The 15,528-nt window shown below is 33.1% G+C and overlaps 1 protein-coding gene across 3 annotated transcripts in view; it reads right to left on the bottom strand.

Moving 5' to 3' along the window:
* The window catches only part of LOC111509010 (nucleolar protein 4), a 363,566-nt gene that overhangs the window by 10,000 nt on the left and 338,038 nt on the right, over positions 1-15,528 (bottom strand). For all 3 annotated transcript variants that reach the window (XM_074180686.1, XM_074180685.1, XM_074180687.1), the window contains 3 exons: positions 8,940-9,083; positions 4,924-5,130; positions 3,764-3,910 (listed from right to left, as the gene is read on the bottom strand). In XM_074180686.1, coding sequence (XP_074036787.1) covers positions 3,764-3,910; positions 4,924-5,130; positions 8,940-9,083 — 498 coding nt within the window. The remainder of the gene's footprint in view (positions 1-3,763; positions 3,911-4,923; positions 5,131-8,939; positions 9,084-15,528) is intronic.

The raw sequence follows: 15,528 nt of genomic DNA, 5'->3' as shown, positions 1-15,528 counted from the left end.
AGTCCGTATCCAATTAAGTACCTTAAATACATTGTGCATTAAATATAGATCAATATGGTCCTTTACAGCATGTAATTAAAATGAATATTTCCGAAGATATTACAGATTTAAAATACAGGGACATAGCGGTTGCGGTGGTACCGGCCGTTGGGCCGGCGGCGCGTACCTATAAATAGCGCATCGAAGACCGCACTGCGCCCTATAGCTAGGGTTACCACCTCTTAGCTCTCTAAATCCGGGAGAAAAAAAACATTGATTATCAGTCCATTTTAAAATTGAAAAACGTTTGAATTTCCGCCTTGACATGTTCTTCATTTGAACGATTTCTTTCTTTTATCCATTTATCGAATACTATGCTAAAAACAGGCTCGCATGCAGCGTTAGATACTGGTACAGATAAAACAAATGAAACAATTTTTTTTAATATAACACCAACTCCATTTTCGATGGTTGAAAAAAATTTTGCCCCCCCTCAAATCCACTCTTTCATTTGATTTAACAATGCTGTCTTGAACTTTCCTTAAAAGTTTATTTTCATCAACGGCCAAATCTCTCAAATCATCCCACGTTATCGGTTTTTTCATTGAAAGTATGCTCAATTTTCTGTAGGTACTCAGAATTTTCAAAAGCATACCATTTATTCAGGTAATCCAAACATCTTTGAAAGAAAACGTCTGCTTCCTTGTAAAACGTAGCGTTGTCTGTTTCATTTAGTTTTTTTAAAGATCTTTTACTGAACTACTAAAAAAATTGTCCTATCTTCTATTTATAATTTTTTGGCGGATTTCAATCATAACATCGTACAATTCTGGGCAAGTTACAAAATCACTTTCAAAAACTTTAATGACAGTGTTGAAAATCCGCATCGTATTATGTAAAAAGTATATTGTGTAAAAAGTAACAGTAGCATAGCATAACGGCAGAGAGTTTTCATAGTTACTTTTGCACAACTTGTTATCCCGGAGAATTCTGTATATTTTAAATTCCTTCCGGGAGCCGGGAGATTTTAATTTTCAGGGCTTAAATCCGGGAGACTCCCGGAATTCCGGGAGAGGTGGGAACCTTACCTATAGCACTATATGATTAGCAGCGAACGCACGCGTTTTATATGTTATATTCAGTATCAGTATTGCAATAAAATTTTTAGCTCTCTTTTTCTGAAAGTCAAAATTATTAAATATGTCAGGGAGAAATAGAAGTATTATATATAGCTGTATTAAATTCATTGTTACAATTTTGATTTTTTTCAGACTGCGGAAGGTGAAAATTCTAAAAGAATATCAATAAAACTCTTTGGATTTTTTGGTTTTTGTCAAAATTCATCAGTAATTGGCCGACTACAGTTTGTTCCGCTTACTGATTGGGTATTTCTTATATCCTAGGTACACTTCGCGCCTTTACTATCTGATAGGTAATACTGATAAATTTATGTTTGATAAAACTTTAGACATATTGAGAAAACTCCTCTATATCCTACAGTAGTACGGATATGAATGAATAAACAAAAAATATGACATTTGCTACTAATTTTTGATATTTATCAATTCAACTCTAATTTAGGTATGAACTTTATTTTGAAAAAACACCTATGTAAATTATTCCATTCACAGATATTTCATCAAATAAAAATAAGATGTGCTTTCCATAAAGTGCAACCTAGTAAATGCATTCTTTTTATATTGATGTATTAGTTTTTTCTTAATTTTATTATCATATCGTATTCATCATAGTGTAGTTCCGTGCTTTGTATTTTCACATATACTTCAATTTGAAATCTCTTCAATACGTAAATTTGAACAAATTAGGGTGAGGTTCATAAAAGTGCGACTGACCGATTTGCATAAATTCGTAGTTCTCAAAACTTTTTCTGAAGCATCAATCCACAAAGAAGGTGGAAAATGGGAGCTTTCATCAATACAATTTTCAACCAAATAATAATATTTTTGCAATTTATGATTTTGACCTTCAACAGTAAGCACCAGTTTATGAATTTTACGTCAAAAAGCTTGTCCGAGATAAAATCGGCAACCAACTTTTTTTAGATTTTGGACACATCGCTAACGACAGAGAGAATGGCAGCCTCAAAATCAGAAATAATATTATATTGAGGAACCAATGAACTGATTCTAACATTTTTCATTTAGTAAATTAAACAATTTTTTTGGTAATTTGTTCCTTGTTATTGTAATAAACTAAAAACAAGAATTATATAATAATCAAAACTGTATTGTATAAGTTTGAAAATGTCCTTATAGGACGAAACTGCAGTTACGTTAGTTACGAATAAAAGTGGTAAAAAACATAGAAAGTTTCAATTCTCATTTCTTCATCAAAACTGAATTATTTTAAAAATGTTCATACAAATTATGTAAATTCTAGGTTTATGAATTGAAGAATGATCTGAATGTTAAACATTTTTCGTTACATCTTTGTTTATTTATAATAACTTTCCTGTCTTTAAAATATTATTGTATTTATCCATGAATAAACTTATATCATTGTAAAGGCCACTCCTTTCTCCATAGATTGTAAAGAGTTGCAGATTGTGCAATAAGAGAATGTATACCATCCCATATACATTCTCTCTACAGAACATATCATTTGCAAATTAATATTACATAAAAATATACAATTTCACTTTTTTCATCATTTGCAATAACAACATTTTCATTTTTGTTGGTTTTTATATTTGACTCCTCAATATGACATTTTGCTTCTTCCAACGACTTTGGAAGTGATGGCAACATTTTTCGTCGGCCGGAATAAATACGTCTAACAGAAATTAATGCTGAAGTAGTGACGTATTTTGAGTTACGAAGCAAGTTATTACTTAAAATTTCTTTTTTTAATATTTTTTTGATATTTCGCTGAGGTCTTCCACTGCTATCCTACTACACTTTACTACACTAGACAACAAATATGTTGCATTGTCTAAGACGATAAGATCAAGATGATTATGTTTTACATATTCGCGAACCACTGAATTATTATTTCCTATTGTGTTACAAGCAGATTTACAATTAAATTGATGGATGTAGACGTTACTACGTGGTAGGAAATAATAATGAAGAAAAGACAATTTAAATCTATGTTTTTTACTGCAGTTTCGTCCTATAAGTACATTTTCAAACTTATACATTGAAATGAAATTTAATGTAAAAACAAAAAGTTTCAGTTCTCTTTTCTTCATTAGCTTTACACTTTTTTGTACATCGCCAACGTTTTCCACCCCTGTCTAAAACAGTTACTTTTCTAAATTTGAAATTTTTCACAAACGATACGTTGTTTCTTTGAATCCATTGTTCTTCTTTGATTAATTCCCCAAAAATTAAAATTTCAATGAGAAAAACTATAAAAATGAATGGACAAAGGCAATACATGTAAAATCTAGGTATACTTAAATCGAAAAGTCATTATCCGATTACCTCTAAACAGGTGAATAAATTGGTTTACAGGTGCAAAGTGTACATAAGATTGGATTCAAAAATTGTTCCATTTTCCAAGAGGACTAATAGAGGAGCAACTTATATCTGCCCATTTATGCAGTACTTTAGGGTTCAATTTCATCCTATGGAAATATTTTTTTTGGTTATATTGCTGAACTTTCTGTGTTTTAGTTCAAAATTTAATTTCATTTTGTTTCAATTTTCGCGGGGTAGCTCTAGAGAGATTTTTAAAGTTCCCCCTTGACATATTTTGACCTTTAAAATATTTTTAAGCAACCATACTCAATATGCATTAAATAGTAAAAATATTCTCTAACCTGTATACCAGGTAACACTGGCATCGGCTGACTCACAGGTTCCAATCCTAACCTCATCCTTTTGGCATTGTGGCTTTCATTTTCACATGCTGATGCTAAAATTTGCTCTGCTTGTACGGAAGTGAGGTGAGCTGGGGTTGGTCTTGTCTGTAAAAAATTTTTGAATTGTGGAATGCTATTAGGTTGTTTAAAAAGTTTTGTCCGTTTTTATGACGATACTTTAAACTGTAATATGAATACTTATTCAATTTAATCCAAATGAGCGCCATTTGAATCAGTGCACTTTTACCAACGTAACATGAGTCGATTAATGCAGTGAGCATAAAAATTGTGTGCTCGGGGTTCGATGAAGTCGACGAAGGCCGTTTTTGCCTAGTCCTGTTTGGCGAAGGTTCTTCAGGTCTGCCTGTCTGTTTTCCGTTAATCAGCTGTCGCCCCCAAGTTGAGAAACTTGTGCGAGCTGAGGACTAACGAGGTCTTACCTTTTAACGTGTGATTCCTAAAATGGTGAGAAAGTAATCTAAGTGCTTGAAAAGGTAGCACGGGTTGTCTGGTGGTTTGACTTGGCTGGTTTGCTCGACACAATGGATCCACCACTGTGTGAACCGGTGGTTCGAACCGCAAAGCCGGACGATCGATTTTAACTTCCTATCGTCCAGCCCGTGTTAGGGATCATACGTTAAAAGGTAAGACCTCGTTAGTCCTTAGCTAGCACAAGTTTCGTCTCTGAAGAGTTGCATGGGAGCTGACGTCCAGTTCTTCCGCTATCCCACGCATCGTTTGTGATTGGTCAGTCTCAAAATCCTCGTCCTGTATTACTTAGGTCGACCACCGGAGTTCATCTTCGAGGATAAAATCTCCGGAACGAAATTTCGTAAACCAATATGGAACTATTACTGCCAAATGTCTGGTTAATTTTTCGAACACAGTAGACACAGTAGAATAAATATTTATTGAGATATTAAAACGGAGAACACGTTTGAAACAACCTAATATTAACATCTCTACATATATTAGAGATTTCAACGAAGACGCAATTTTTAAAATTTATGTTTCATGATTACAAATCATGTATACAGAAATATCTTTGAGTTTTAGGTACAATAGAATTGAATAACGCAATTTGAACTTGTATTGTGCTTATTATTATTCATACTCACCGCATCCCATGACGAATTTGGATCTCTAGCTCTTTTGTTTCTTCTGCAGGATTTTAGATAGGTACGGATCCTTTTTCTCGCCCTTTCTGCAAATTCCGGAAACTGTCTTGTACACGAATCAATTATGGCTTGTATTTTTTCTTTAGGTTGTTTACTAATAGGAACCATTCGATCTAAATTTTCATCAACAAATAGTCTTACGAACATCTGAAAAAAAATACAAATTTATGATACTCCAACCATCTGTAAATGTAATTTTCTTTGAAAATATATGAAATGAAATCCTTCAATACATTTCTTTCAGCTACAAATATCAATAGTTTTCCCACAAATCTTTATCAGCAACTAATAGAAGTTTCCAGTAATCCAGTCAATCAAGTGATCCTATCAAAACACTCCTGAACGCAATAATGGTAAACCAACTATTATTACTGATATTCCCATATTTTATTGCATAAAATCTAAATAAGCGTTTTTTTTACCGGTTTTTTCACAATAATACTTAGATCAATAAGCTATCGGCACTGAAACGGAAAGATATTTTAATCCTTGAAGTTATAATAATTGACATTTCCCGCGCTTTTGATTTATAGTATCTTATAGTGCGGACGTAAAAAGTCCTTCTCTCCTAACTTTTGAACTGGACAAGATATCGAGGTAGAACAAAATTAATAAAACGTCCTCATTTTGAGTACTTTTTGATATTAAAGACAATAGTATTACATCACTCGTCACCGAGAGGGTGGGTGTTACCATTCAAATGGAAAAGGGAGTTTTTTCATATTCAATTTTTCAGGTATTCTACTTCTCTATCTAACTCCGTTTCATTTTTAGATATCCGATTAACCATCACTCAGTAATCAGGAGTTTTACATTCGTACGATGAATACGAGTACAATTTCCACAAAAAATATATTCAAAGCTCACTTTAGTTTATCTAAATGAATATTCAGAATATTCACCAATCACTTCCTCACAATAACGAAGTATTTTCCAATTTCATTTTTTACATTATGGAATGTTTGGGGTATTTTCGTTAGAAGCACTTTTTATTCTAGCCATTATCTTTGGAATAGGCTGTGGTTATGTAACGTATACTTTGAATTTCACGAATCCCCAGAAAAAATCAATAGACGTCGTGTCAAGCGATCTAGCGGGCCGTTCTAAGGGACCACGTTTGCCAATTCACCGATTTGGATAATTTTCATCTAGCCACTTTAGAACTTATGTATTTATAGTTCGATTACAAAATCTTGAAACGAATATAAAACTGTTTATTCTAATAGGAACGGCTGATCCAATTTCCGAAAGTAAAACAGTGATGGATACAAAATTAGAATACCTACCAAACGAAGTATCACAATAACCCCCCCTCCTTTGATTTGTTCCATTTGGAAAATATATCAAAACGATACTTTTTTTCGTAAATTTTGTAGAACCTTGACATCTTGTTCTGTTCAAATATTTTGCATGTATGGTTCTGATATGTTTTTTGTACGATTATATTGCATCGTCAGCAAAAAATATGAATTTCCTAATTGTCAATCAATTAATTACAGAAGGAAAGTAATGAGGCTATGGATTGATCCTCCTCTGATGAAATGGGGGGATTTTTAGGTGCCACACAAACAAGCATTTCTTCCTTAATTGTAACATAACAGTTTTACGAAAGGAAAGTCAAAACTAACACAGGCAAATTTCTAAACTTCATATAAACATTGTGAAAATGTCGGATTTTACCATATTTAGTTACTTAAGAAAAAGTAACAACTGAGCAACTCAGCAATAATTTCTACTTGATTACTACCCAGGTTTTTGTCAATAATAATTGGTAGCAGAATTGAAAAACGAAACAATTGTGTAGGTGTCAAATATATTCGATTTTTATCTTTTCTAATATATCGTTGATGAACAATACAAAGAAGAGTGAAGGCGATATATCTATATTTTGGTGGTATAGGCTACCATGTTTTACATTTTACAAGAGAGCTATCACGAGATAAATGCATTGAGCTATATTTCTTTGAGGAGAAGTGGACATGATATTTCTTTGAAATCATATAACTCGGTCAAGAACATATATATGATTGATTCGATAATCCCACTGATGCTTGAATTTTACCTTGTCTTCTCCACCTCCGGCGTACAGATGTATCCCCGAGGTACAAAAGGTTTATGAAAGGCACTCGTGAGAGACTTAGTGAGAGAGTTGAAAAAACCATAAACAAAAACCACCACAAAAGCCATAACATTGAGAACTGGCCGATACTTCATCAAAATCCACTATAAAAGTTTTACAAAAAAGCGACACTGTTTCGCTATATAATAGCTTCCTTAAGCAGAATTTTACAAAATTATTCTTATTAGTAAGACACAAAATTGAGGTTTGCTTGATCTGCATGGGTGTTATGTAAAAGGAGGTTGCCTGCTGATATTTGCTTATGGAAATTATACTGAGTTGCTCAAGTTATCAAGGAATTTCGAACATTTGATAATATGTTAATCCATGACATGCATTTCTTTTGTTGTTAATTGTTGTTATTGCTGAAAAATAGTTCAATTGCTAAAAGTTTTTTAGTGAAAGAGATTTTGTACTACAAAATTCAAAAGATTATTTATTGGTTTAATTTAAAAACTCTAATGTAACGTAATCAGTGACTACTGTTAGACTTGTGTGATTATATATTCTTAGACAATGTTACAGACTGAATATTAATAACATACTCTTTATGTACCTACTACTCAATTGATCATGAGGAATGATTGTTCATATAATTCGAAAAACGCAATTATCATAAAATATTTATGCAAACTTGCTTGAGAACATTATAATTGAATTTTTAACCGTTAATTCGTAGTACAACTACTAAGTTGCCCTTATGTTATGGCTGCAGGAAAAACTACGAGAGTCACTTTTTTAGTTTTTACACAAAGTAGGAAAACAATTTTTGGAACAAACTGTTTGTTTTTCAAATATTCACACATGCAAGAGTAATACACTTCTGTCTTCATTGAAACTAATTCTCGATAAATAGTTTTCATATACAACATTATGTAGCAATCCACTCGACATATATTTTTTTAAGCACTCTTCTAACGAAAAACAAATGCGGATCGCAGTATATCTCATTCAATTATAAAAACTATGATTCGTTGCGTTTCTAGTGGTTATCTCGTATATTGGATTTTTTAAAACACAATGCACTGATTTCTAAAAAAACTTTCATACGAATTTTTTGATAACTTCACTAATTTATTTCAATCTTCTAGTGGAAGTTCGATGTAACCGACACACACTCTATAACATAATCATGTGAAACAAATATTTTTTCACATCTCAACGTTCATATTGTCAAGGTTCATTCAAAATGTCTCATATCGATCTTTAATTGTATTGACATTAACTGTATTAGTATAGACTAGCTTGAAGAAGATATTGTATAGCGAAACACGTGTTGCGGTTTTGTAAACTGTGTGGTGAAAATCTCAGAATAAAATGTTTCTTGAATACGTTATGGATTTTTATTCATGAATTAGTCATGAATTCATGAATTAGCCGATTCCATAACATAAAATTCTACAAACCAATAATTATAAACAGAAATATACGAAGAAAAGTAATTTCAAACTAATAAATATAGCAAATCGTTTCATTTAATTTTATAACACTTGATACTCAAAAACTTTATGTAGCTGAACGACGCCAACGAAAGTGATAACGTATTTATTAGGAATTCTATCAGTGTAATGCTAATTTCTTTGGTCATGTGATCAGTCATTCGATCAATCTACAACCATGTAAACTATGGCTTCTTTCCACCAATTAATGCACTGTCAAATAATTTGAAACACTGTGTCTCGCAGCATAAATTATTCCACGTTGAATAAGAGTTCGATAATATATTCTATTCGAATAAATTTCGAAATACAACACAATTTTTCTACAAGTGAGAGATTGAATGGCTTGGATAATCATCTCCTTTCGTGTACACGCTATAACTTTACATACAACTTACATTGAACGCTTTCAACCTTTCAGGGTCGTGGGTATGCGTGTCTATTTTGTCGTCGATTTCATCATCGTCGTCGTCCTCATCTTCTTTATTGCCGCTCGAGCTTGTTTCATCGTGGGCCGATCCTGTTTCTGCATTGACCGGACTCTGGAAAGACAAGAAGTGTTATTTTTCAGTAACGCATTTGTAGGTAGAAGATAAACCCATGAAGCAGTATATATAGTAAGATGAAAGTAATTTTTTCAACACCCGAAATATGAATAGAGGTTTCCGAAACGTGACTCTAGAAGTAGTTGATGAAATATTATCGAAGTATTAAGTAATTAATAAGTAATTATCTACAGTTTAACATTAAAAAAAATTGATGAAACCGCACAAAGGCGTAGAAGGACTACAAATTATTTTGAAAAAATCATTAAATTCCGGCTTCAAACTCGAAATTAAGTGAATTTAATTTTTAGGAAAATTTGTGTCCCTTTCATGCATTCGTATAACCGTATCAAGGCATATAGTGCAAACAAAAATTGAACAAGACTAACATTGTTAAAGTATAAGTATGTCCGTATAAGTAAAAATGTATCAGAAAAGTTAAACTCCATGATGAGTTTGTTATGTATACATGAATTGATGACAATTAACCGAACTTGTTTTTTAAAATAAAGGGGATATCTGTCAAAAATAAGCAAAACGTTAACTTTATCCTAGTTGCATAAAATTTGGCATTCAGTTATAAAATTGCCGTAGACACAACTTTTTCAAGTAACTTTTTGTTAAATTCGATCTAGAAATGCACTTTTTCAATTTTTTTCAAAAAAAAAAAAAGTTGAATTTGACAAACACTGAACGTCAGTGGGTCGCAGTTGTCAAGTACTAAAAGGTCTACCTTGGGACAAAATTTGAAATGTTTATTAAAGTTTCAGGGCATACTACGATCTTTTTTCTTAGTCGAAAATCGGGATTTTTTATTAGCGATTTTTTTATTGAAAAATCACTACGCCACTGGATTCAGAATGCCTCTAAATAGGTGTGACCAAAATTTCATGAAAAAATATTCATTATTAACAAAGTTACGACAACTCAAAAATTCGAAAACTCACACAGCTAACAGTCACAATATATCATTTTTTTATGATTTCAACAATAGAGTTCCGCCAGATGAAAAAAAAAACAGATAGCGTAAATATTTTTAATGACAATAACGGAATTACATTCACACAATTCAACTAACAATGAAGCAAAAAATTTTAATAAACGTAACTAATAACTAATTATTATTGAAATGTTTCGATTCAGTGCAACAATTAATTCTAACTCATATTCTAGTAGCCTCTACTCATCCACCACGTATTTCGATACATGTGTCGTAGCGCTTACGAATGTTTCTGATTACGTTCCTTAGTTCTTGAGGGCCAATATCTGCACATACCTGTCGAATTCTTGCACAAAGTTCATTTCTATCTCTTGAGCTTTTGTAAACCTTTTGTGTGAGAAGTCCACAGAGAAAAAAGTCCAAAACTGTGAGGTCTGGAGATCTGGGTGGCCACTCTATAAACGGACTACCACGGCCTATCCATTGGTTTGGAAAATGTTCGTTAAGCCATTGCCTCACAGCTCTGGCATAATGAACTGAACACCCATCTAACTGGACAATTAAATTTGATCGTTCATTGATTGGCAGCTCGTGAATAGCATCCCAAAACTCTGTGTATGAATTTTTGATACTGCACCAGTTTCATTGAATATTTTATTTATTTTATTTACCGTACCGCAGCAAATACGAGGACGATCTGGATGTCTCTCATTAAATACTCTACAAACCTCTCTAGCACTTCTAACGTCATCTCCCGAAAGACGTACAACAACTGTAAGGTGAATATTGTTGACAACAGTACACTTAAATCTTTCACAAGTGTCAAACTATAATATCATTTCCATGGCAACTAAGATACAGGGTGTTTTTTGTAACTGTTAGCTGTGTGAGTTTTCGAATTTTTGAGTTGTCATAACTTTGTTAATAATGAATATTTTTTCATGAAATTTTGATCACATCTGTTTAGAGGCACTCTGAATCCAGTGGCGTAGTGATTTTTTCAATAAAAAAATCGCTAATAAAAAATCCCGATTTTCGACTAAGAGAAAATATCGTAGTATGCCCTGAAACTTTAATAAACATTTCAAATTTTGTCCCAAGGTAGACCTTTTAGTACTTGACATTTCAAAAAAAAATTATTAAAATCGGTTTACAACTTCAAATTTTAGAGGGGTGTTTCCATTAAAAATGGGTCACACTGTATATATATATATATATATATATATATATATATATATATATATATATATATATATATATATATATATATATACAGTAGCACATAAACAAAGAGAATAAACAAAGAAACCACTTGTAATGCTAAATAAGGAGGCAAAATTAAAGGTTAACATGAGAAATTATCTTTATGATCGATACAGCTGCTATCATTGGTAAGTCCTACGAATAGTTCCTGGGACAAAAAGAATGTACGGCTGTAGGTGACTAATTGGGAAGAAAAATTTAGCATGATATAGTACGAGGATCACTATTTATATTTTGAGCCTAATAATGAAAAACAGTAATTTGTCATTGAATACTACTGTGTTGTTCAACATATTCTGTATGAACTATATACTTTTGCATGTGTTCAAACCATTATTTGTCCTAATATATTTGCCACTTTCCTTGATATTTTTGAAACATGCTTTTCGAACAACGCATCAATAGTGTCTTCTAGGGCGAAAATTGCTGTCCGAGCAATTGATTCTTGACGTACGGGAACAAAAAGAAGTCATTGAGTGCCAAATCAGAACTGTACGGCGGATGACCTATCATTTCGCATCGCATTATTTTGATGACAGCCCGGCTTCGCACACGTGCAAATTTCAAGACCACGGATTATAACCTGCAGTAATTACATAACTCTTTTTTTATATACAATAGTTTATGTTCGACACTTCGTATACATGAACTTGATTCCGTTCCTGTGGGAATATCGGGCGTACTTCTGGATAACGTAGCTGTTTCAAAAAAAATCTGTTTAAAATCTGTTTTTCCGTTAACCAGCTTTCGCACCCCTACGAACGACAACCCTCAGAAGTCGAAACTTGTGCGAGCTAAGGATTAACGAGGTCTTACCTTTTAACGTGTGATTCCTAATAGTGGAAGAATTATCGAAATCGGTTCGGTACTTACACAATTTATCGATCACAGCTGACTCGCCCTAGCTTTGCCACTACAGTTTATGGTTTGAAACAGGTAAAAATTCAGGGTACAATTAACAATCTGTCAGGTGATATTGATAAATTTATGTTAAATAAAACTTTAGCTAAAATACGCAAGCTCTTCTAATTCGTACTGTAGTTCATGTTTCAATAAATAAACAAAAAATAAGATATTTACTATTACTTGTATGAAATGTGAAATCTATCGAGAATAATTTCTCCTTGTCTGAATAAAAATGCTGTCTCCCGACACGCGCGATGTCATCTCCTGATGATGGTAACTTGATTATCGAAACGCGTGCCGAGAGACAGTATTTTTGTTCTGGAGAGGGAAAAGTGTTTTCAATAGATTTATTTCACGCCAGAGGTGGCTCACAAGAAATCGGCCTTTCGCACTTGGGCCTGCACCCGTACAAAATTCAACTGACCCAGGAAATGAAGGTAAACGACCATATACAACGGTGTGTGTTCGCTGAATGGGATCTGGAGCAGTTGGCAACTGACCCTAATTTTCATCGAAAAATCATCTTCAGCAATGAGGCCCATTTCTGAATGAATGGGTATACGCGAACAAACAAAATTAGCGAATTTGGGACAATAACACTCCACATGAGATCCAAGAGCGTCCAATGCATTCCGAAAAAATCACTGTTAGGTGTGGATTTTGGGCTGGCGGCGTCATCGATTCATATTTCTTTGAGAACGACGATCCAGGTCATCACTTTCAACGGCGAGCACTATAGGTAGATGATTACCAACTTCTTTTGGCCTGAATTGGATGATCTGGACACCAACGACATGGGATTTCAACAGGACGGTCTTACCTGCCACACAGATCATGCCACATTGCATATTCTACACGAGCAATTTGATGACCTGGTCATCTCACGTGGAGGTGATGTGAACTGTCCACCGAAATCGTGCGATTTGACCCCGTTAGACTCTTTCTTGTGCTGTTTTCTCAAGTCGCGGGGGTATGCGAATGAGCCACACACCACAACCTGAATTAAGCGCCACAAAGTCATGTAAAATTGGACGTTTCAGATGCGCTCCACTCAAAGAAGCTGTGGCGGACATTTGAACGATATTATAATCCACACATAATGGAATTAAAAGGTTCTCCAAACGAATAAAAAATGTCGATGATTCCTCACAAACACTTTGTTTTATTTAACGTGATGAAAGGTAATTTTCCTAGGTAAACGCCCCCTTTTACCCACACGGGGGCTCCCCAGTTGGAATATTTGAAAATCCTTTCTTATCGCGCATCTAAGACCTAAGAAGCACCTATTTACTAAATTTCAGCTTCCTAGGACGTACCAGTACGGAGAAACAGATATGAATTATGAGTGAGTGATTTTCGCATTTATAAGTATAAAAACTCATTAATAGTTTTTCATTAGTTCAGACTTCCATTGTCTAATATAATATAAATTGATTTGAAATCCCTGAAAAAAATGAAAGATTAACCGAAAATAACAATTTTATTGAAACAAAAAACTGAAATTACAAGGAAATAACATACAAGCTACAACCAGAAAATAAAAAATTGAAATATTAATAAAAGCTGGAAATAAAAAATTAAAAAATATTATTAACAAAAAAGATGAAAACTAAAAATACAAATTAAAATATTCCAAAACAAGTTACGTCACGACGTTTCGATTGTTAGTATCCACAATTGTTTTCGGGTGATAACCCAGCTTTTATTAATATTTCAATTTTTTATTTTCTGGTTGTAGCTTGTATGTTATTTTCTTGTAATTTCAGTTTTTTGTTTTAATAAAATTGTTATTTTCGGTTAATCTTTTTTTTTTCAAGGATTTCAAATCAATTTATATTATATTAGACAATGGAAGTCCCAACTAATGAAATGCACCACGAAACATTGTCAACCACCTTCAAACAATCATTAATAGTTCATTGAATGATTTTCACTATAAAGGGTTTTACAAAAACCGCGACACGTGTTTCGCTATACAATAGCTTTCTCGAGCGTTAATAATAAATTACTTCTAAATTACAACTATTTTACACTGTAACATATTACCAACTTGTTTACCTACTTTCTGATGAATGAATCTACCTGGAAAGGTCAGGTATAAATTCATTAACTATATGAATAAATTAAATTTCGGAAAATACGTAATTATGCTCAACTTTTCTTACCTGGAAATAAACAGATTTAATGATGGCGAATTATTCCGTTCAGTTTGATGGTTTATAAGATATTGAGAGTTTTTAAATTTGTTTATTTCCAAACTCTCCAAAAGGTTAAGTCATGCCCCTCTGTGATCAAATGAGTGGCATATGTGGTGTTTATTTTTCCATTCTGAAAACTATTTCTGTGTTCTTTTATGCGGGCTTTGAACGTTCTTTCAGTTTGACCGATATAAAACATCGGATATGACCCACATGCTAATTTATACACTGCCGATTTTTCTGAAAATGAACTTTTATCTTTGTCATTCTCAATGTGCATGTCCAAGTTGTTGTTGGTTTTGGAAGCAATATTTACATCTTTGTTGTGCACAAAATTTGAAATATTCGTATTGGGTTGGCCTAAGTAGGCTGAGATTCTTTAACTTTTATCCTCATCTCTTCGAATTGAGTAAACTTCCTTCAAAGCTTGGCTGTATAAGTTTTTTGATAATAGTTGATGTATTATCATGTGTGCTATCATAATCATTGTTGACGGCTATTTGTTTTAATATCTTCTTCTTGGAATTGGCCTCCGACAAGGAAACATTTATCAATCTGTGAAACATACTGTTGAATGCTGCTATTTTGTGCGTGGACAAATTATTAATGATAATATCTGTATGTGCTTGTTTACGATAAATTGAAAAATCATGTTTTTTGTAAAATTTCCTTATTGCCAAGTCCAATAAATTTATAGAGCCGACATTTTCCATCTGTGATGGAAGAGTGGAGCGAATTGATGAATTTCAAGGACATAATCAATTGTCTGTTCGTTCCTGTGAAACATACCAGGATATCATCCACATATCTATACCAATACACGCAACTTCTTACCAGTGGGTTACTACGTATTCTTCACTACAAATCGTCCATCAAACTGAAATAACGTTCAAAGCCCGCATACAGGAACACAGAAATAGTTTCCAGAATGGAAAAATAAACTCCACATATTTAATCACAGAGGGACATGAGTTCAATCATGAATTCAAGCCCCTCCATTTCCAGAAGAAAGGTTTAAAAACTTAACTTGTTGTTAACTTAACATATAGTTAATGAATTTATACCTGACTTTTCCAGGTAGATTCATCCATTAGAAAGTAGGTAAACAAGTAGGTAATATGTTAGAGTATAAAAT

The sequence above is a fragment of the Leptinotarsa decemlineata genome, unplaced genomic scaffold (genome assembly GCF_025532065.1).
Source record: "Leptinotarsa decemlineata unplaced genomic scaffold, Ldec_3_MD MMD2_tig00026299_RagTag_RagTag, whole genome shotgun sequence".
Taxonomy (NCBI): Eukaryota; Metazoa; Arthropoda; class Insecta; order Coleoptera; family Chrysomelidae; genus Leptinotarsa; species Leptinotarsa decemlineata.
Note: the sequence above shows the minus strand (reverse complement) of the source record. Positions and strands in the feature narration are given on the sequence as shown.